The sequence below is a fragment of the Hydractinia symbiolongicarpus genome, chromosome 15, assembly GCF_029227915.1.
Source record: "Hydractinia symbiolongicarpus strain clone_291-10 chromosome 15, HSymV2.1, whole genome shotgun sequence".
Classification (NCBI taxonomy): Eukaryota; Metazoa; Cnidaria; class Hydrozoa; order Anthoathecata; family Hydractiniidae; genus Hydractinia; species Hydractinia symbiolongicarpus.
In genome coordinates, this window is record NC_079889.1 from 1,785,312 (window position 1) to 1,808,414 (window position 23,103).

The following is a 23,103-nucleotide window of genomic DNA, read 5'->3' on the forward strand; positions in this document are numbered from 1 at the left end:
AAATATGTGTTTACTGGAAAGGGGGTCCTTACAAAAACAGGCTGTATTTTAATGTTACGGCCTGTTTTCGAAAGACATAAGCATAAAAGATACAAATTAAATAGGATTTTTAATTACTGAAAAAAACGTATGTTTCAAAAGGAAAGGTCTTCATTAGTTTCGCTATCTATTTTTCGCGCACAGCCATTCTTCCTGAAGCGTTTTCTTGCAAAAATTGAGTAAATTAAGGCGTTTGATTTCATTGGCTCACAAGTTTTGCTAAACACTATTCTCTGGTAGAAGATAGCTTTCAGCTTTCAGCCATAATGGTACCTTTGTAAGAAATCAATTGAGTGGTTGGTTTAGGTTTCAAGCTCTACTTACAAGTCAAACTGGTTATGTGCAGACGGTGACATTTGTGAAATGATTTTCTTTTTATTAATCTCTTGCTCATCAGGACTGAAGTAAAGTTCGCACGAGTCTGAACATGACGTGTAGAACACATAATAACCAGATTCCGGTGCACGAAACCATCCGAACATTCGTTGACCGTAATCTTGGCCAACTCTTTCAGGAGCATCGAAGAGTGGTAGCACGCTTCTAGCATCGGGTTTTTCGGGATAGTGCGGACTCGTCACCAGGCCATATAAATCTTGTGACCTCCAACCCAGTCCTTTGTAAATTTCGCGGATGACACCAGATCTCACTAAAAAGTATTATTTTTTTATTGTTACCAATATGCGTTAGGGTTTAGTTTCATTTTATCACATTAATATGTAATAAACAGAAAGTTGGATAGAAAATTAAGAAGAGTTAAAATAAAAAAATAAAAAATGTAAGATTTTTTTTAATAGATACCCTGGCTTATTAATGTAAACTTTTAACAGATTTTTTAGTATAATCAAAAAACAATTATCAAGATTAAGGATTACTCAATGTCTTTCCAACAAAAGATGATCAAATTTAGTTGCATCAAATTTAAAAATAATAATTTTATAAGGGGCGAATCATATTAACAAAAAATCAAAAACATTTATAATAGATGTAACTTACGTATCGTTTTGTTTGTCAGAGAATCAAGTCCTCTTCCATCAACAGCAGTAATACTATTACTGCCGGAAGAGTTGTACCGTTTCGTTGTAATGTTGTGTTTTTTACGTCGTTTTTTACGCCTCACATCCGCAAAATCAATATACGATCGTTTCCTTCCCTTTCCTTTCCCCTTTGGTTTCTTTTTAGACTTTTCTTTGACTAAATGCAAAGTATTCACATCAGTCCTTTTAGATTTTCTAACTACAGTCCCATTGTTAAATTCTTGATGCAAGCTACCACGTTTCACACCAGTCAAACTAATTCCACCAAAAGCGCCACCAGAAGCCCCAACGGAGCCAGCTGGGAAAGCCATAGATGCTGTAGAGAAGGATCTTATAAGCTGAGCAGCGGGAGAGCCTGGTCCGTTTAATCCTGCTGAGATCTTCTGATTCGAACCGCTCATAGTTGATACAGAACCATAAGGTCCTGAACCAACGTAATCTAATGATGAGAGATAGTAAGATCTAACTAGCATAACTTTTTATTTATTTATTGTTTTAAAGGGGCTACGATCCGGTTAAGATGCTTGCATTCCGGCAAACGCATTAAGAATCCGGCAAACGCATTTTGCGCAATGAGCAGACCAGCGCACTTTGCTCGCTGGTTCAATATTTTTTTTTCGAAAAGTATATTACAAAGAAATATTTCAGCAAGACTCATTCTGGATGAAAACATGACCAAGAATGGAGAAGATAAAAATTCTAGATATATCTATATGTTGGAGTCTGTAAATTACATACATGTCGGAAAAATAGCCAGTTTGTTTTTCGCCGCCATCTGCTCGACTTTTGTGTAAGTCACTAAAGTCGAAAAACAACAGCCGTTCTGTAGCCCTTTTAAAAACACAAAACCTTACTTTAAATGTGTTGGGAATTCTGTTGTTTTTTTTAATTAGAGGGTAATATAGACCATCTAAATCACGAGGAGCTGTTCAAATGAGCCTAACCATATGAAATTGTCAATGCTTCAAATTTGCCATTCCCACGAAATTACACTTGCGTGTTTTTTTTTGAAAATTGTATGGTTTGTCATCCGCAGGTTAGATTGCTGCGTTGTGCATACATTCCAACTTCGAAATTGGACTGCAGTATGGCGTTTTAGTTCAACCATAGATACTTTATAATATTTTTAGTAGCTTTTAGTGTATTAGTCAACACTCCCTTAGAATGAAATCATCTGAGAGCTTAGAGTTTTTGTTCCTTTTCTTAAGATCTTTAGCTTGCTCTATTTACATAGTCCGACATAAAATTAATTTAATTATCCTGACAAGTGCGTGTCAACTAACGTCGTGGTTTATTATCGCGTAATTGATATCGTAAAATAAATGTCAGAAACATAGAACTCAGCTGCCCAAAGTTGGAAGTTAGTGTAAATAAAGATGGCAGGTCAAGTCAGCAGTTTATGTCACGTCGTATATGTCATGTTTTCACATGAAGATTCTTACATTTTTTCTTGGATCTTCGACGTTTTTTAGATCGTTTTTTCTTGGACGGAATTTTGGAACGACCCGCTAGGGTTGGTAAAGAGGCTAAAAGCAATAATAATAATTAGGCAGAACGCCTTTTACGTACGAATCGATTTTCGCTGTGATACCATTTACATTTCAGTGATCGTATAAAAATTTTTACCTGACTTGAAATCGAGGCAGCTAAGCTCTATGCACACGAAGAAAATTAAAAAACATTATTGTAATTATCTTACCCCCGAGCCCCCCACCTGCCAGTCCTCCTCCTCCTCCAGCACCACCCAGAGCAGCTAATGCTCCAAAACCACCTCCACCTCCACCCCCGCCTCCACCAAGAGCCGCCAGTGCTCCTGCCAAGTCTCCAACACTTGCTCCAGCACCTCCTCCGCCACCACCACCACCACCGCCGCCAGCTGCAGCACCACCCCCTGCAGCTCCCATTGTACCTAAAGTAAACATAATCGTTTAGACCCAATGAAAGGATGTTGTTATCAAATGCAGTAAAATGAGTAGTACTTACCCATAGCTCCCATTAAACCCATAGCTGTTGTGGCAGCATTTGCTGCATCAGTAGCAGCTTTGGTTAATGTTTGTTGAGCAGCCACTTGTTGTGCTGCAGCCATGGCAGCCTGACTTGCTTGGGCAGATTGAGCAGCAGCGGCCGTCTGCGCCATTGCCTGTTGTGCTAAAAATAATAATAATAATAATAAAAATAATAATAATAATAAAAGAAAATACCAACTACTGATTTTTACATCCTATTTTGGACCAAGTGCTGTTGTTCACAATACATTTTAAAAATAATTTTCAATTTTCATTTTGAGTCAACCAAATGATGGTAGGGATTTGTCATCGTCATCAGTTGAAAAACCATGGATCAAACCTGAAAAAAAAGAAATAATTACTTATTTTAACTTTGCCGAAATCGATTTCATACTGAATTAAAAATTTTATAAAAACACAATAAAATTCCTCATGCAGTTGCGCTATCAGAGGTTTGACCCATGGTACTTCTGCAGTTGAATGTTGACCTGTCATGTGATGTCATAGGATGTCAATATGCAGCAACATACTTACACTTCCTGTGTTTTTTCTTTTTCTTCTTCTTTTTTTTCTTCTTTCCTTTTTTCACCTTACGCAGCAACTTAGAGCGTTTATCAAACTTGCTGTATACACCACTAAGATAACCATTATTTCCTAAAAGCGAGTTTCCTCCCAGCATGCTATTCGTTAGAAAACTATACCCAGGTGCATTGCGTCCTCGCATCCTAGCTATTTTGTTGATAATAGCCAGTTTATTGACACCGTTTCGAACTGCAGATAGTGTGTGCATGCGCGCTTTGGTTTGACTCTCAACGAGATAATTATTAACGAGCACGGCACCACGAGAAGGTGAGATCTGAAGATCTAGTGCAATATTTGGACCAATAGCGACAGTGAAAGATGGTAGACCATTGACTGTCAGTGATACGCCATATTGTGAATCCATAGCAACAAAAGATAACACCTTCAAACCTTTAAAAAATGGAATCAACATAGAAAATGCGTTTAATTTTTTTAAAAAAGCAATCCCAAATCCCCCTAAAAACATGCACCAAGCAATAACATTGTTAAACATAAAAAATTATAATACCTCCAGAACACAGGATGGTTTGTGCTGTTGCACCAAGTGGCCCTAACATGATATTATTTGGTTGACATGAACTAGCTGTGAGGCGGCAACCACGTACGTATTCACTGTGCACGCTAAGATGAACTTCATAAGCTAAACAAAACATACGAAATAAGATAACAATTTTTCATCATGTGTAAACAAATAGCTTCTCTCCTGTATAAAATATTTTCGGTTAGAGGATAAAATTTCAGAAATTTTACCCATAAGTAATCATTTACGCCACTGCCATCAATGTTCGCAGATTGGTTTAGGACTTAGCATGTTGCTTGCTTATATCCAAAATATTAAATGCTATTAATATTTGTACTGGTGTCAGTGGATAGCGCCGTAATACTGATATTTGCAAGGTGAAAATCAAAAAATGTTTCCTTACAGTTTCAAACTGCAATAACAGTACCTACCTCCGTGTAGCTTATCAATTGGTCCGGTTGGTCCTCCATGTCCGGGCAAGCCAAGTTCCTGTGGTTCTTGTTGTTCTTGTTCACCTTTGCCTGCAGCAGGCTGAGCATGTGCTCCTGCAACAGCTGCAGCAAAACCTGCCCCAACAGCTGGACCTATATTGCCTGTATTGAGTTGAGGCACTACTGGTGCCATTGCAGTAAGATTTGTTGGTTGTGCGTTCTTGACAAAATGAGCATGCGCTAAGTTAGTTGTGGCTTGCAAAGATGCTAATAACAATAAATTGCTAAACTTTACTAACATAGTACAAAACGATATTTTTTCTTTCCTAAATATACGAAGAACAGCACTTGGTCCAAGTCATAAACAAAAAGATATTACAAAAGAAAAATCTATACCAATGGCAGCTCCTAAATTAGCAGCAGAACCAGCGGCTGCAGCAGCATCAGCACCGCCACCACCACCTCCACCACCGCCTAAAAATGAATAAATAAAATTTATTTTGATTGAAAATAAAACAAACTAAAAGGTATTAAATGCAAGTAATTACCTCCACCACCGCCACCACCACCGCCGCCGCCACCTCCGCCACTACTTTTACCACCACCGCCTTTATCTTCTAAAAATAAAGTTTATAAAAAATGAGATCATTTAGTCATTCTCTATGTTAAACAAGTTTAATATCTTAAAATGGTATACATAAAATCGACCAAATTTCCTCTGGTGAGATAAAAATACGCCATCTCACAACAGTAACGAAGATTGGAAGTCATGTAAAACTCTTTGACAACTTAAAACCAAAGTAAATATAAAATGGAAACTTTTGAGTAAATTTAAAGGCATTTTGGGTATGTGTTATGCTAAAGCAAAGTTGAAAACTAAAATGTTTTAAAAATAACCATCACTGATCTTATGTTTGCTAACCAGCTGACAATTTAGAATATTTCAAGGTTATCTATACTATAATACCCGTATACGTCTGTCCTCCCGTCTGTCTGTCAAGCAAAATGGCAGCTTAGCTGCGCAGGTAGCGAGACGCACGCAGTGCGGTAAAAAAGGGCGGGCGAACCCGTGGATTTTTCCACGGGCTAACGACTAGTAGTAATAATTAATTTAAAATGTTTTATTGTATGCTAAAAAAACTGGAAATAAATAATTATATACGATATTTTCGAAGTCGCAGTAAATCGAAAGTAACACTCGTAAATTCGGAATAGATGCTATTTCGAAATTGCGAATGTTAGTATATCTATATTATAATACCCGTATAAGCCGTCGTCTGTCTGTCTCTGCGCGGACTCCCCGCTGAGTTAGAAAATGATGTTACGGAAACACGAATATCAAATGCGGTAAATTTTTATCGACTTTGTTGCGGCGGGTAAATATAAAGGACGGGCGACCCCGTGGATTTTTCCTCGGGCAACGACTAGTCTATATTATAATACCCGTATACGTCTGTCTGTCTGTCTGTCACGCAAAATGGTAGCTTAGCTGCGAAAGTAGCGAGACACACGCAGTGAGGTATAAAAAGGACGGGCGAACCCGTGGATTTTTCCACGGGCTAATAACTAGTATGTTTAAAATCTTCTTAGAGTTTCAAGTCTTTCAAGGCTAAAATAGACGGTAAGTTTAAACTGACCGTTTAGTTGTAAGTAAAAACTTGCGTTATGTTTAGTTGCAGGTAATAAACCTATCCACACGTTAAGAGTCAGTGTGGGGTAAACTGACTGGCAGGAAGAACAAAGACCACAAGCTGCACCTAAAATTTACGGAATTCAGTACCCCCCTCCCTCTCTCCCCCCCCCCCCCCAAAAAAAAAAAAAAAAACGGGGTATAAGAAAGTCATTCAGTGAGAAAAAGCAAATTAAATGAATAATATACGATCTTAATTGTTCGAAAAAAGAAATAGATGCAGTTAAAAAAATATATTACCAGAACTGTCAGAAACAGCAAACTTCGATAATAAAAGAATCCTGTACAGTTATAGCGCGGAGACAAATAACAAGCAGGGAATCAGAGAATTTACGTTTTTTTGGAGTGTTTCCGAAATCGTATTTCTCTATTTTGACGTGCCATTAGCGTAGCGAAAAGAGTTTCGTTCTCGTCACATTAATTATATATGGTGGAGCGTCTTCGTTTCTCTCTTACGTGTTGTTGTGGAAATTTTATTTTTTGCAGACTACTTTTCAGGCATTTGGGGAAACCTTAATTCTGTGGTGGAAACATTTTTACTTTACCAGTTAGTTAAATAAAGCTTTTGAACACACAAAAAATAATTTTTTGGATCAGTTTTGGCCTAAAATGACATTTAGGTGACAAAAAATCAAAATTATGATGTCACTATTATGTTCAGCATACTCTTTTTGTTAACTGTGCCAAATTTTGTCAAAAACAAATACCAATTTTGGCCTGAAACGTCATTTAGATAACTTTCAAGTACTTAGGGAGTTTAGGTACGAAGTTTAAATCTGTGACATTGCAATTGACCATTTGGGACATAATTAGTTACGAGTTGGAAACCTATCCTCGCAGGCGAGATGGTAAAAAGAAAGAAAAAAGAAAAAAAAGTTAAAATAGTTACCAAGATGAGATTCGAACACACGACTTTCTCGTGTCGGCGCTCAGAGAGGCAAAAATTTCCATACTTTTAGGACACATTTGCGTTTTAATAAAGCTCGAAAAAGAACACGCATATCATCTAGTGCTGTTATTGCTGCAACAGCAGCAGGGATAATGGTAGAAAAAAAGCGGACAAAAACGGAAAAAAAAAGCTGCATGGGTTAAGCCATGGTTGTGATTAGAAATCGAAAAAATATGCTCAAATCTTTATTTCAAACAATAGCTCATTGATCATTCTGTTAATTTTAATAGAAAAAACTTGAAAGCTGAACATGTTCCACTTTTAAAACACCTATAAAACCAAAAAAATTGTATATCTTTCCCGTTTACACAGTAAGTTTTTCATCTTAGATTTAAACAGTCCGTTTAAACTTACCGTGATTTTAGCCTTAAGAGTTATGCTCATGTTTGGCCTTTGTTTTTAGGGAGTCACTGACCCTGTCATTGTATCTTTCTAAAAATTGTAGAGGCCGGAAGGATTTCGCAAGCAATAAAACTTATTCATGGCAATAGGCATACCTCTTATTAGACCTTAAAAAACAAAATTTTACCTCCACCTCCACCACCACCCTTCCCACCAGTACCAAGTAATGCACCAAGTGCAAGAGCTTCAAGTGTTCCTAATTCCTTGTCTTGTGCGGGAGCAGGAGCAGGAGCGGGAGCAGGAGCACCATCGCCACCGAGTGCTTTTAAAGCATCTGCATCTAATGCTAGTTGAACTTTGATGGGTTCTAAACACAGTGTTGTTGGCATTAAATGGTTCCATAATCAATTCCTTAAGACTTGTAATTTAAATTTATACTAAAAAGTACATACCATCACTTGCTGGTGCGGGTGCGGGAGGAGGGGGAGGTGGTGGAGCAGGAGCCCCGCCACCACCACCACCTCCACCTCCACCACCACCGCCACCGCCACCACCCTTTCCTCCACCATCTCCACCATCAGCAGGCACCAATTTCATGGGTCCATATGGTGTCTTTAGTGTCTGTCCAGGCTTCAAATCAGGCGGTTTCTTTTCTTCTTCAACATCAACATGGGAGTACTCATGGTGGACTGGTCCAGATATATGAATATCGGGAGTCTCCAGGTGCATGGCTCCATCATGAGAAGGTAGCAGACGCATAGGACCTACAGGAGAATCATATGTATGCTCACCAAACTGATGAAGAGACATTTCACCAGTTGGAGTGTTTAGAATTGTATCCCCTATGCCCCCTAATACACCACCACCCGCCACAAATCCACTACCGCCACCTTCACCAAACGAATGTCCACTACTCATACCAAACCCATCTCTGTGACCACCACCTTCATACATTCCATCATGCAAGCTATGTATACTACCATCATGAAACGCACTGTATCCATCTAACACACCATCAGGACCGTGCAACACTTCTGCACTAACATAACTTCCTTTAAGAAAGTCATCACTCGCAAAGTGTGGATAGTCTGGATGGTCAGCGATACCTATGTCATGATTCTCATGTGTTGCGTGGATTTCCATTTGTCTTTTAAATGCACTTATATCTTCTCTCTTTGTTTTGCCGTCTTTTTGTTCATCTTTTTGCATTTTCCAGTTCACAATAGAATCTAACTCAGAAGATGTTACAGGAGACAGTTCCATTAAACCCACTGGAGTCAATACAACGTGTTTTTTATTTTCCCAGCGCCCATGTTTGAAATCATCAGCCGTGTGATGTCTTGTAATTGACGTCACTGGGATATAAAGGTAACCATGGTGACTAACCTTACTAGTGAAGATATATCCGGGTAAATTTCGTTTACTAAGATCCATAATGCTACCCCAATGATCAATTAAATATGGCCCACGCTTTTCATTGTATGGGTTTCTTGTTAGTACAGTCATTCCGCCCCAATGTGTCACATCAGAGATGGAATGCAAGTGAGGTCGTGCATATTCGTGCCAACCCCTATTATGCCTTTCTGTTTTCATGCGTTTTACATGCCCTAACATATTTAAACCGTACGACGATTTGGGTATAGGTAACATGTCTGATTCCATATGTTGATTGTTTAAGAGTGATACGGGAAATCCTGGAAATCCAACCCAATGATTATGTGAGCTCTTCATGCGTGTATATATTTTCCCTCTAGATCCAACTAAATTTCCAGCTGATGTTCCACTTTTTAATTCATTAGAAAGTCCTTTCAAGGTATACCATGATCTTTTTTGTTGCATTTGCTCAGAATTATTATTCTCATCACTTGTTATGTCATGCAAGTTTTTCCCAACAAGCTTATCGGTGGGGTCTTCAGCAGTATTTTTTCCTTCACTGTGGACATTTACAACTTCATACGAATCGTCAAGAAGATGACTTAAAATCTGTGCTCCACGATGTGGGTCTCCATGGCCTAACTTATTTGATAACTTATCTAAAATTTTTTCTTCGGCTTTTAAGGTTTCATCATGATCCTTGTGTAAATTTTCTTGGCGTTGGAATTCTAAATTTGAATGCACGCCGTTACCATATAAATCATGTTCCATTTTTAAGAGCTTGTCATGTTCTTTGTGTAAATTTTTTTGGCGCTCTTGTTCTAAGTTTACATGAGATCCAAAATAGTTCTGTTCAGGAGTAAATTCTTCTTTGTGCTGTTCATCAAGATTGACATGGTGATCAGAATTAGAAATCTGTTCTAAAAGTTTGGGTAATTTGTTTTCATGTACATCTTTCTCCTTATGTATATCAGGTTTCATGTCTTCATCCCCATCATTCTTATCTTCAATGACAGGTTTTCTGTCTGATCCTTCATCACCTTTGCCATGATTACCTTCTTTATTTTTTATTTCATGGTCGCCGTAATGCTCAATTGGATAATTTAAATGTTCTTCATGTTCTTCAACTTTTTTTAGATCAGAATCAAATTTCTCTTTGTCATTTTTTGGCTGATATTCCTCAAGCTCGTTGAAAGATTCCTCAAACTCTTTGGATTGTTTTTCAAAATCAGCTGGTTTTCGCATCACCTTTAAATGCATATGATCTGCATTTTTCATTAAACCTTTGTCCTGGTCCTTTATAATGTCTTGCACTATGTCATTCACATTGTGATCATGCATCATGGTGTGATGAAGTAATTTGTTCAAATTAAAATCTTCATGAGTACTATGAGAAGTACCAAGTGGTTGTGCACAAGCACCGCCATGACAGTTTTCTGAGAAATGTACACCTTGAACATGATTAGAATCAAACTCTTCCTTGTTTGAATGATCTGGTGATTCTCTGTGACTGTTATCTGTGTTGTCAAGGTAAGGCAAACGAGATTCAACACCATCCAGTCCTTGAAAACCATGACTTCCAATTCCTCCACTAATACCAACACCAGCTGCATGCATTGGGTAAGCCCCAAGATGATTAGGAAAATGTGTAAAATGATTATATACGTGAGACTCTACTGTAATAGGATTCAAAGGATACTGATCAAAGGAATGACTTCCAACTCGAACATCCATATGAGCATTACTAGGCTTTGGTGACATCGATAAACCATAGTTTATACAACCGTTCTTGCCACAATTTTGTGCAGAAGCATGGAAGTTATTTGGTACACAATCTCTGCCACGGCAATCAACTTTACCATAATGGTAATTTTGTGACAACAGATGATCAACACCATAGCTGCCCTCCATAGCGCTCGGTTCACCAAATGAATAGTGATCCTCTGACAACATACCTATGCCATGGTCAAAGCTTTCAGAAGAATGTCCAGGATATGCAGATACCCCAGCTTGGTGGTGGTCTTTTGAGAGCATGCCTATACCATGATCAATACGTTCCGAAGAATGCCCAGGATATGCAGATACTCCAGCTTGTTGGTGGTCCTCCGAGAGCATACCTATTCCATGGTCAAAATGTTCAGAAGATTGCCCAGGATATGCCGATACTCCAGATTGGTGGTGGTCCTCTGAAAGCATGCCTATGCCATGATCAAAGGTTTCGGAAGAATGACCAGGATATGCAGATACTCCAGCTTGATGGTGGTCCTTTGAGAGCATACCTATGCCATGATCAAAAGTTTCGGAGGAATGACCAGGATATGCAGATACTCCAGCTTGATGGTGGTCCTCTGAGAGCATACCTATGCCATGATCAAAAGTTTCAGAAGAATGCCCAGGATAAGCAGATACTCCAGCTTGATGGTGGTCCTCTGAGAGCATGCCTATGCCATGATCAAATGTTTCAGAAGAATGTTCAGGATACGCAAATACCCCAGCTTGGTGGTGGTCCTCTGAGAGCATGCCTATGCCATGATCAAATGTTTCAGAAGAATGTCCGGGATATGCAAATACCCCAGCGTGGTGATGGTCCTCCGAGAGCATGCCTATTCCATGATCAAAATGTTCGGGAGAATGGCCAGGATACTCAGATACACCAGCTTGGTGGTGGTCTTTCGATAGCATGCCTATTCCATGATCAAAATGTTCAGAGGAATGGCCAGGATTTGCAAATATCCCTGCTTGGTGATGGTCCTTCGATAGCATGCCTATGCCATGATCAAAATGTTCGGGGGTATGGCCAGGATATGCAGATATACCAGCTTGGTGGTGATCCTCCGAGAGCATGCCTATTCCATGATCAAAATGTTCAGAAGAATGTTCAGGATATGGAAATGTTCCAGCTTGGTCATGGTCATCGAAAAGTGTCTCTATTCCATGATCTGCAATACCCGTCGACGAAGTGGAAAAACTAGATGTATCAGTATAGTCATGATCATGTAGGAATGGCTGAATTCCATAATCTCTCATTCCATTTTGACGTCCTAAGTATGGAATAGTGCCAGCTTGCTCATGATCCTGAGCCAGGGTTTTATCATAAAAAGGCTTCCGGATACCATGATCTGGAAAACTATTATGATCTTCCTGAGAAGTGTGCATGTCTTTGTTTTGTTCCGATGAATCAAATGTTTTGTAATTGTTTGAATGATCATGATTTAAATGATTGTTCCAATGTTTCTGTTCACCACTATGATCTTCGTCATACTGATGCTGATGAAATGAATTTTTTGAACTCATACCAGGTAAACTCATTAATGCACCATAACCATGATCCAGAATATGCATGCCGTAATATCCATCACCACCATTTTCACCGTTGGCTTCAACAAAATTATTTGTAACAACAGGCGCTACACTATCCGCTGCATGATAATTTATGTTGTCCTGATTGTTGGCTCTATGCAGAAATCCTCCTTCATGATCATTCACATGTGCTTCAAGACCTATGTTTCTTAAGGGAAATAAACCTGATGAAAAACCGTTGTCATAATGGTTTCCAGGCATGTCAAACATGTTCTGGGAGTTAGTTTCATGATTTTCAATATGTACATCAAAATCTCGCTTTCCTGTCGTATCCGAAACAGGTTTTTTTATCCGGGCAACTTCTTTTTGTCCAATCTGCTTGACTTTGCTCAGGTCCGTTTTAAGATTTCGTTTATGTCTGTGTAATTTTCTACTTTTAAAGGTAGTCATGTCACGTTGTTTGTCATTGGTCAGTTTCAAAAAAGGTAATGTCTTTTGTGCTGTCGGAATGTTGTCTAAAGACAAAAATACTTACAATAAATGTCAGAAGTCAGTTAAGATTGTTCCTACCAGTTAGTTAGTTGACCATCCAAAAAAATTGTTTTAATTAGTTAGTGGTCTCAATTTTTTGTTTTTTACCATACACCTCAAATTCATTATTAACACGAACAACATCTCCCTTCTCCCAATTTGCACATACCTCCAACATCTCAAATCTTGAAACTGCCGCTTCCAAATGTCAAAATAGAAATATGTTGGTGTAATAATGATTACAACAATGTGTCCAAAAATTAGATACAGAATAAAAATATACAAAAATACATAACTGCTCGACTTACCGTGACCAATGCCCATACCAACAAAATCTGTAGCATGAGGGTGCTCACCATTAAAACTTAGTTCATGACCATTTCCACCAAATCCCAAACCACCTATACCACCACCTCCCAAGCCACCACCTCCTAAGCCTCCACCTCCTAAACCACCACCTCCTAATCCACCACCACCTAACGCGCCAAGAGCTCCAAGACCGCCATGACCTTCGTTAATATGTATGGCTCCTGCTCCACCATAATGATGACCTCCTCCAAATCCTCCTCCTCCTCCTTCACCAAAGCCACCCCCTCCAAAACCCACTCCTCCACCAAAACCACCACCGCCAAATCCTCCCCCACCAAAACCACCTCCATGTCCCTCTCCTCCACCAAAACCACCACCACCAATTCCTTCTCCGCCAAAACCACCTCCATGTCCTCCTCCTCCGCCACCAAAACCTCCACCGCCAAATCCTCCCCCACCAAAACCAACTCCGTGTCCGTCTCCTCCACCAAAACCATCACTACCAAATCCTCCCCCACCAAAACCACCTCCGTGTCCCTCTCCCCCACCAAAACCACCTGCATGTCCTTCTCCTCCACCAAAACCACCACCGCCAAATCCTCCTCCTCCAAAACCACCTCCATGACTTCCACCTCCAAAACCTCCTCCTCCACCAAAACCACCACCATCTCCTGCATCAATGTGACCTCCAACATGAACACTCTCACCACCCCATCCGTAGCCTCCATGACCTCCACCAAAATCTCCTCCTCCATGTCCACCCCCATGACCCCAGCTTCCTTCGCCATGACCTCCTTCAAAATCACCATGACCACCATGGCCTCCATAGCTGTTGTGACGAAAACCACCACCATGACCATAATCACCATGGTCAGAATCTCCGTGGCCCCACCATCGACCTTCACCATGTCCAACACCACCGTCACCATGATCAATTCCAACTTCATGATGACCATCTTCATGACCACCATGACCTGAAAAATGTAAAAGGAAATTTTCATTGACCACTCGTATTTAAGAGTATTAATCTTATACCTTATTATGTCTCCTTCATAATTCCCTTATTCAGTGTGTTCCAAATAATTGTGCAGCAGCTTTATTTTAGATTCCCTGCAAAGTAATTTTATTACTTCATGCTAATAGGCAAACAGCGATGCACGAAATAACAATGTCCAAGAGATGTATGTAGATAATGATAATCTAAGGAACAGAATATGCAAGATAGGCGATCTTTGAAATCTACCGCAGGTTAACACCTAGTCTATTATAATAACTTGATTTTGTCTGTTAATACTTCAAAAGCGAGTAATGCTATGGGATGCACAAAATACGCTAAAAATGCACGAAATAATCATTCAGGGAAAATGTATGAGCGAATTTCCGCGGAATGAACTAGTTTGATCATGTTATTATAATGTAACTCAATAACAAAAACAGCAAAATATATATCATTTTCTCTCTATTTCTCAGAAATGCACATGCATGTCAGAGATTTCACCTTCACCCTATACAATTTGATATAGGGGAAAGCGCAATAATGCCCTAGCACAGAGTGTTGGGCCTGTAATTTCCATCTACCTCATACAATTTACTTATAACCTGCAATAACTTTATATGATGTTGATTAACAAAATTGTATCACCAACAAAAAGTAAATTATGCCCTTAAAATTAATATATTTTACCTTTTCTTTATTCTAATAGCTATGACTCTGTCTATGTCTGCAATTAATGTTTACTTGTTATTCCGTTTAATTCGCACCCATTTAATGCCCTTTAAATACCCAACCTCACAATATCACACAACAAGGACATAAAGTAACCCAAAAAAGCATTTTTGCATTTTTACTAATTCCACTGGTTTTACATCTTCAAAGTGTGTGTGCTAAAATTCCAGAATGTGTAGGTATCTTATTTTGGAAAAAATAGATATGGAACAACAGTAAAGAATTTACGAAGGGAATATGCTTATTCTTGCCATAATATAGCTGCAGTCTTTTAACTCTACCAGCTTGGGGTCTACATTGTCTAGTGAACAGTTGGAGGGACAAGGGAGTGTTAAGGAATTAATATAAGTCATAGTTTTTATAAACAATGAATAGTAGTAGGATAGAATAATGAAAATGCCCCCAAAACATTATTATAAAGCTGAAACTTGGTACAGAGGTAGGTTATAGTGTTGATTCACAGAAAAAAAGCCTCATTGACTGACTCCCAGCAACTTCCAAAATTTTCCAAAATGCATAATACCGGGGTTGTTTTTGGTCAAAAATTCGATTTTATAACATATTATCATGTTATACATCGTTGGAAAGGAAATATTTTATGATCATTTTTAACCCTTACTTTTAAAGAAAATATTACTCAGCATGAAATTTCCTTTCTAACGATGTGCAACATGATGATATTTTGAAAAATCGAATTTTGACCAAAACGGAACACTGCCTTTATAAAATTTACCCAATTTTGGGAGTTGCCGGGAGTCAGTCAATGGGACTTTTTTGCTGTGAATCCTACCACTATAACCTACCTTTGTACCAAGTTTCAGCTTTATATTAATTTTTGGGGGGTCATGGTGCTTTTTTGTATTATTCACACTAAAAAAAGCTTAATTCATTGTAAAGAAGATTGAGCAAAAGTCTGTCCTGCCCAATATACACCCACTGAAAAATTTATCTTCTATAACATAAGCTTTGAGATATATACATCTGCTTTGCTAACGAAGGGTGGGGGAATTAGATTATGCTTTGCGTTGTTAGCACAGCACATAATAGTATAATAGTATAACAACATTAAGTTTTCAATTAAGATAAAATGTATACCATGATATCCACAAAAACAAGATTTCTTTTCAATCTCTAAACAAGAAAATTATATAAGGTTAGTAGATAGAACTTTTCACGTCGAACTTTATATAAAGGCTGTCTTGTGTTCATGAGCAGGTAGAAACATACAGAGATCCAAAAAATTAAGAAACAAAACATCAGCTGTAAAACTTTAGAAGCACTTTTTAACATCCCAAACAAGTCAAAAACATTTAAATTTGATTACATTATTTCAGATCTGAAGGAAGTTCTTCCATGATAAAGTTTTTTGGGGCACCGTTTTTAAATAAATTTTAAATAAACAGAAACTACAGAGTGCTTGTTAAACACAAAAAAGAAATCCTGGGTCTTCAGGATTTTTTTTGTGAATTTTTCGTCAAATCGTGAATTTCTTTAATGAACGGATGTTTTAGGTATTTATTTGAGTCCTTTTGGGGTTATAAAACAGCTGGAAAATGCACTTTTAAATAGATGGTGAAACGAAATTTATTAGGAGACACAACTCAGACATATAGGCGATTCTTACTCACTGTCAGGCAGTATGTTACTGCAAGGCAGTTCTTCTTCAAAATGACAATTCAAATACTTAATGCAAAATAAGTTTCTTACCTCCATTTTTATTTTTGAAGTGAAAATGGTACAATTTTCTTTTCTGTATCCCTAAAAATGATTTGCATGAAATATTTTTTTAATACTATGCTATCAACTGTGAGCTACACAGGTGTCACAAGCAGTCATTGTATACCCTGTAAGAATTGCAATATTCCTGTCATGTTAAATGTTGCAGTTGCAAAATTAGCACTAAGGGGCTTTAAAAATATGTTTGATTTAGTATTGACCATTTTTGATCACCCTCTCTGTCTGAAAAACAAAACACATATACATACCTCAACAAGCTCTTTAAAGCATGTAAAGGAAAATGAAATGGATTTTTTTAGGATATGAAGATACGCAAAAAAAATCCCTCTTGCCCTTGTTCTTTTTTGTTTATTATACGACACGCTCCCTTCTACTTAGGCTGAACTTACCCAATAAATGCACACTACTACTGTAGCATGCCAGCTGGTCAAACATGCAGCTGTTGTTATTTAACTCATAATATATGTACTTATTACACAGAATAACTTGTAAATAACAAAACAAAAGTTAACATAATTCACAAGGTATCCCTAAATTCAAACCTTTTGGACTATCTGCTTACGCAAGTTTGTATTTATACAAGAGACGCTTATTTAATTAATTAGAAAAAAATGCAAAGGGTACAGGATTTCAGATTTTAAAGGAATTCTCTTTTACTCTCTCAAATTAGTTATACATGTAAACAAAAAAAGCATACTTCCATGTTTGTCCCTATATGAATGCAAAAAATTTCGTTTTGTGGGATTGTTTTCTCCATCTGGTCCATAACTCTTTTCGTTTAATTCTGAGCTTCCATGATTATCATCTAAGACAGATTAAAAGAACCATGCATGGAAATGCATATAAGCATACATTAAGTCGAATTTTAAAATGGTATTGGCAAAGAAACACAAGAAGAAGAAAAAATGTCTAATAAAAGGACTTAATTTTATATTTTTTCAGTTGAGTCAAGTGATATGAACTTCATTCACAGAAAGATTTCACAACATACCAAGAAGTTTCAAGGGATCACTTATTCGAATTCCTAGAGAGAAAAAAATCAAACTTTTGGACTAAAAAAACCCAAAGCAAATATCAAAATGTCTAAAAAAATTTTGTTAGAGCATAGGGCATAACACCTCAAACTGGTTTAGATGTAGATGCTTACCATTTAAAAAATCAAGATGTGGTACAAGGTTTTTCTTAAACATGCTTGGCACCAACATTCTTGTAATAGTTTTAAAGGCATCTTGACATGAAAAATGATGTTAAACTTATGTTGGAAAGCTTAAGTTGATTATTAAGTCTTCTTGAAGATTTTAATTAGCTCTATTTTTAGATTTGATAATATACACTGAACAGAAATTTGGTGTCATAGTTATGTAATACCAAATTTTGACACTTTCTATTCTTATCTAGAGCCATGTGTTTAAACTTTACCATATGGAAGCAGTTGTTAATGCTGACATGTATTCGTTCAATCTTTCTTATTACTACCCCTGATATATATATACATATATTATATAAAACAAAATCACTTACAAAGGAGTTTAAATTAGAACAAGAAGCCCTGGGGGCTCTAAGAATTTCCGCGCGCTACCAAAATATTTGATGAAAACCTGCTAATTCGTTGTGTTATTGTGCCAAACATTCGAAGGGGCTTGGTGCATGAACCTCTGAAGATAAAGCCCATCAGTGACATTATATCTTACAACAAACGCAAACAAAACGAAACGTGTCATAATAAACTCACAATTTAAAAAAAATTGCTAACAAAAAATACAGCCTATCATTCATGGTTGAAAGTCTTGCGATTGAGACGTTTATGGTCTTAAACGTCATTAGTTGACAAAAAATCAAAATTTTGATGTAACCATCATTTTCAGCATACTTTTTTTATTAACTGTGTCAATTTTTGTCGAAAATAAAGCAGTTTTAATTTTTGGATAAATTTTGGCCTGAAATGACATTTAGGTGACAAAAAATCAAACTTTTGTACCATCATCATTTTCAGCATACTTTATTTGTTAACCGTGCCAGATTTAGCCGAAAATAAAGTAGTTTTAATTTTTTGACCAATTTTGGCCTAAAATGACATTTAGGTAACAAGAAATCAAAATTTTGATGTCACCATCATGTTCAGCATACTTTATTTGTTAACTGTTCCAAATTTTGTTGAAAATAAAGTAGTTCTAATTTTTGGACCAATTTTGGCCTAAAATGACATTTAGGTGACAAAACTCAAAATTATTATGCCACCATTATGTTCAGCATACTTTTTTTGTTAACTGTGCCAAATTTTGTCGAAAACAAATACCAATTTTGGCCCGAAGCGTCAATACTAGACTTCCCAGTAGTTAAGGAGCTTGGGTACGAAGTTTACATCTGTGACGGACCAACGTGAAATCCCAGGGTCGATTTTTTCTCAAAAAATGCTCCAAAAGAAAAAAACGACGGTTTTAAAGAATTTCCTACGCCTTCGGGCGCGGAAATTCAACTAGAAAGTACAATTCAGGCTCTTAAGGATATCGAAACACAAATTATTTACACATGCTTCTTGTTATACTAAATTGATTAATTGTTTATAAATATAGCATTTAAGATGACCTCCTTAAAACCTGTATTCGCATATTATGTTACAAATGTTGCAAACATGTAATTTACCTTATAACTCCACCAGAGGGCACCACTAACTTACTTAGGGGGGCATATGCACTTGTCGAGAAATTAGTGATTAATGGAATAAACATAATTACTTAGATAACGTTTTAGTTTGGCAAAATGTTAATCAACTCCTTTTATATTACATTTAACATTCTTTGATAACCTACCTAAAGAAAACAGTTCAATAATTTTCTTGGGAATTAATTTATCAAATTGCACAAAATAGAATAAAAAAAAAGAAAAGCTATATATAAACACACCATCACAGGAGCAGTCTCTTCTAAAACGTGTTAATTTGTATGAAGCATCTGAAGAAAATCCTGACCGCTCTAAATAAAGATATAAACATCTTACTACATTATAATGTATACATAGGTAAACCATCTGTGTTTGTCACTAAAATATTACTATACGTAGTGAAGTGAGTTTGTCTTCAGCTCCCTGTTCTGGGGACCGCAGATCGAATCCGGCTCACTGTCAGGCAGTATGTTAGTAATGAGCAAAGTAGTTCTTCTTTAATACGATTACAGTGTATGTAGTAAAGTTCAAGATCCAAAGTTACACATCAAATGCATGTCAGAAAGAAATAGACTTGCAATTAAAAATTGGTTCTTAAAACTACCCATTGTCAATTTCATTGACTGAAAAAGGAAGTAAACTGCATCATTAATTATATACATGTTTGGTTGACTAGCTCTAGTTCAACCAAATTCTATATTTTTTATTGCAATATTAGGCCCAAATAAGGTAAATTTAAAACATCATAAAGGATAAAATAACTTACTACTATTAAGAGAAGGTTCAATAAACTCCAATGGGATTAATAAGCCTGATATGGCAACACCTAAATCAAGAAAACAAGAAGAAAAAATAACTCTTTAGCTAGTTAACTATACTCTCTGAATTTTTTGAAAAAAAAATCGTAAATAGAAGTCATGTGTTTTTCCATAAACATTTTGAAGCTACATTAAACAAATCTTATCAACTAGAATTGTTTGTTTCTTCTGATTTGTTTTGATGTTACAGAAAGATTTCACTTTCGTTTTCTCCGCGTAAACAACGCACCAATATAATTTCCCGCCCGAAAAGGACCCTCATGGTGCTGAAGCCCCGCACCTTTTGCAACCCTGAGCTATTTTCCTTTTTACCTTCAGGAGAATTCAGGGCTTCTGGGTATGCAGTCATGTCGTACTCCTTTTCAGGTTTTATGTCACCATCTATATAAAGAGGTCAAAAATTATTCATTTCATATGTATCCTGCCCCTCGGAGACGTTGTTTGTTTTAAAGAAAACCTGCCTGTAATGTCTAACAATTTCTTCACATCTTTTTCATCGTCATTCTGCGACGGCCTTTTATCTTCTGCCGTTCCCCCCTCGTCACTAGTTTCTTCAACGTCTTTTTGTTCCGACAATGTGCTTTCTTTGACATTCTCAACTACGAAGAAGAATAAAAAAACACCCTAGGTGTTTAATCTCGTTCCCATGGCCTCTAGACTTCACGCCATTATTATAGAGAAGAATCCACCTTATAAGAAACTAATTAGTAGCCTTCCTTAAGAAACTTTAAGTAGTTAAAAAAATGTAAAAATTTAGGTAAGAAACTGCTTCAGACATACATCCTATATCAACTATTGGCAGTCGAGTGGCTTTCAGGTATTTTTACTTGGATAAACAAGAAATTGAACGAATAGGTTATCTTATCAAGAGACTATTTAAAAATTGAAGATCTCAACGGAACAGACATCATTTTAAATAATAAATAAAAGGGGAAAAAGCATTATTTTATTTTTCTTGTACATCTGTTGATAAAAATTTTTGTTGTGTCAAAATCAAGTTTTGATTAAATATCTCTCTTGTAGACGCCGTCAATAATTAGAAAGTTGTTAAAAAACTTTTTCTAGTAAAATGACTGATGTTTCTAGTAAAATGACTGATGTTTCTAGTAAAATGACTGATGTTTTTAGTAAAATGACTGATGTTTCTAGTAAAATGACTGATGTTTCTAGTAAAATGACTGATGTTTCTAGTAAAATTAATTTATTGTTATTTTATTACTTTGTCCGTTGCTTGTTTTTTATATAAAAAAAACGTATAGAGGGGGTTGTCACAAGGCAAGATGACCTAAGAAACAGGCTCCTGGGTGAAAGGTGGCGTGTTAAGTTGTATTTGAGTCCAAACTTCGACCGTTAGAATTAATTTAGTGCTCGTCTTCAACTTTTCAACCTCTATGTTGTTAACGTCATATTTAGTATTAATTGCGCAGCCGAAGAATGAAATAACAATATTAATATACAGGGAAGTTGATCAGTCAACAATTGGTTTGAGAGCGACAGCATGATTAAATTAGTATCTTTTATTCGAATAATCACGTGACTTACCTTTCTCGCGACGTGGAATGTTTATCGAAGCCAGACCAGCATTTTTGATGTTAAAATTATTTTCAAGTTTTTCTACATTTTCCTTAGTCTTGACTTTTTTTGTTTTATCATATAAGTCTTTTTTATTTTTATTTATATAGTTTAAAGTCTCGTTATCATATTTTTCTATATTTTGTTCGTGTAGAACCGAAGCTAAACCAGTTGGCTTGGAAGCAATAGCCTCGTCTTCATTATAAGGTTTATCTTCGCCGACAAATAATTTTGTTGACACGCTTGAAAGACCGGAACCTGAAAGCAATCAGAGGTTAAATTTATACCAATATCGCGCATAAACCAATCAAAATTCGTACTATATGGTTTAGATGTTAATTCTGATTCCATATAACTGTTGCACGGGATTCAGCTATAAGCTTTTAACTGAACATATTTCAATCTACCTCTTTCCCAGGTCTCCTTTCTACAGCCGTGTTTACGGGGAACCGTCAAAACTGGCCGACAAGAGCAAGCAACTTGGGAACCAAGTTGTGTTTGTTTACGTACCTTTGTGTTCTTTCGATGATGTAAGTTTGTGTGAACATAACAGTATAAGAATCAACAGAATCCGGAACATTACTATGGAAACAACAAAGCAAGAAAATCCAAAATAGCAGCATTTTAAAAGTGAGACGATGAGGTTAATACAATATTTCAGCAACGATTTCATAGCTTTTCTTTGAACGCAATTTGCGTGGTTTTCTTCGCAAATTTAGCGTCCACATTCAGTTATAAGTACACCTGTAGTTTTGATAATGTCAAACAAAAATTTTTAATTCCTTTATATAAGCAAATATAAGGAATAGACACCAAAAATTCCCTCGGCCATTTAATACTGTAAATCCTCATTTAAAACTATCACGCTCTTATCTAAATTTTAAGACTTCAAGTGGGGCCCTTTTCGATCTGGTTGGATAATCATGAGGGGGTAATCACAAAGTTTTACATGAACAACAACAGGTTTTCGAATCTGGCAAAGTTACTGTGAAAATTACGTGTGACAATGCATGTTCTGTTAGCAGAAAAGCACTGGGATGTTTTTACCATATACAAAACCGTTAAATAGTCGCTTTTAACAGCTATTTTTTTTTCACCAATATGACATAAACGAGCCAAAGGGTCAGGGTAGAGTTGAAGCCCTAAAGGTGTCATTTTAGGTAGATAAGGCTTACTCCTAAAAATGGAATCGAGTAGTGCTTATCGATGAAAAATAGTCAGCAAAAAGTGACTAAATTTTAGTAGGTGAATAATATTTTTTGCCAACTAAAATTTTTGCCGACTTTTTTATTACCGCCCAAACTTTTTTTCCCCTCAAATTTTTTAGCCTATGTCTTTTTGTTTTGCCGGCCACTACTTTTTGTTGATTTTTTACGGACGAACATTTTTTGCCGACCACCTTTTCTTGGTGATTTTTCTTCCTTGTTGCTAATTTTTATCAGTTTTATGCAATTATTCTTTATTTTCATAGAATTATATCGA

The 23,103-nt window shown here is 36.8% G+C and overlaps 4 protein-coding genes across 4 annotated transcripts in view; all 4 read right to left on the reverse strand.

Annotated features, from left to right (window-relative positions):
• The window catches only part of LOC130629247 (uncharacterized), a 42,394-nt gene extending 38,851 nt beyond the window's left edge, over positions 1–3,543 (reverse strand). The window contains exons 1-3 of the mRNA XM_057442385.1: positions 2,773–3,543; positions 1,033–1,512; positions 364–685 (exon numbers count right to left, since the gene is read on the reverse strand). Of these exons, the coding sequence (XP_057298368.1) occupies positions 364–685; positions 1,033–1,512; positions 2,773–2,995 (1,025 nt within the window). The 5' untranslated portion in view covers positions 2,996–3,543. The remainder of the gene's footprint in view (positions 1–363; positions 686–1,032; positions 1,513–2,772) is intronic.
• LOC130629248 (uncharacterized) lies at positions 2,691–5,583 on the reverse strand. Its single transcript, XM_057442386.1, has 4 exons — positions 4,613–5,583; positions 4,170–4,301; positions 3,614–4,051; positions 2,691–3,419 (listed from the first exon to the last, which is right to left on the reverse strand). The coding sequence occupies exons 1-4, from the start codon at positions 4,911–4,913 to the stop codon at positions 3,361–3,363; spliced, it is 930 nt and encodes a 309-aa protein (XP_057298369.1). The 5' UTR covers positions 4,914–5,583; the 3' UTR covers positions 2,691–3,360.
• On the reverse strand, positions 4,971–20,440 carry LOC130628613 (uncharacterized). The gene is made up of 12 exons (XM_057441594.1): positions 20,362–20,440; positions 19,998–20,057; positions 19,474–19,542; positions 17,562–17,594; positions 17,268–17,375; positions 16,541–16,591; positions 15,929–15,964; positions 13,107–14,081; positions 8,046–12,782; positions 7,781–7,960; positions 5,161–5,229; positions 4,971–5,086 (listed from the first exon to the last, which is right to left on the reverse strand). The coding sequence occupies exons 1-12, from the start codon at positions 20,396–20,398 to the stop codon at positions 4,971–4,973; spliced, it is 6,471 nt and encodes a 2,156-aa protein (XP_057297577.1). The 5' UTR covers positions 20,399–20,440.
• Positions 20,363–22,425, reverse strand: LOC130629249 (uncharacterized). The gene is made up of 3 exons (XM_057442388.1): positions 22,132–22,425; positions 21,592–21,879; positions 20,363–20,648 (listed from the first exon to the last, which is right to left on the reverse strand). The coding sequence occupies exons 1-3, from the start codon at positions 22,292–22,294 to the stop codon at positions 20,455–20,457; spliced, it is 645 nt and encodes a 214-aa protein (XP_057298371.1). The 5' UTR covers positions 22,295–22,425; the 3' UTR covers positions 20,363–20,454.
• Positions 22,426–23,103: the final 678 nt, after the last annotated feature.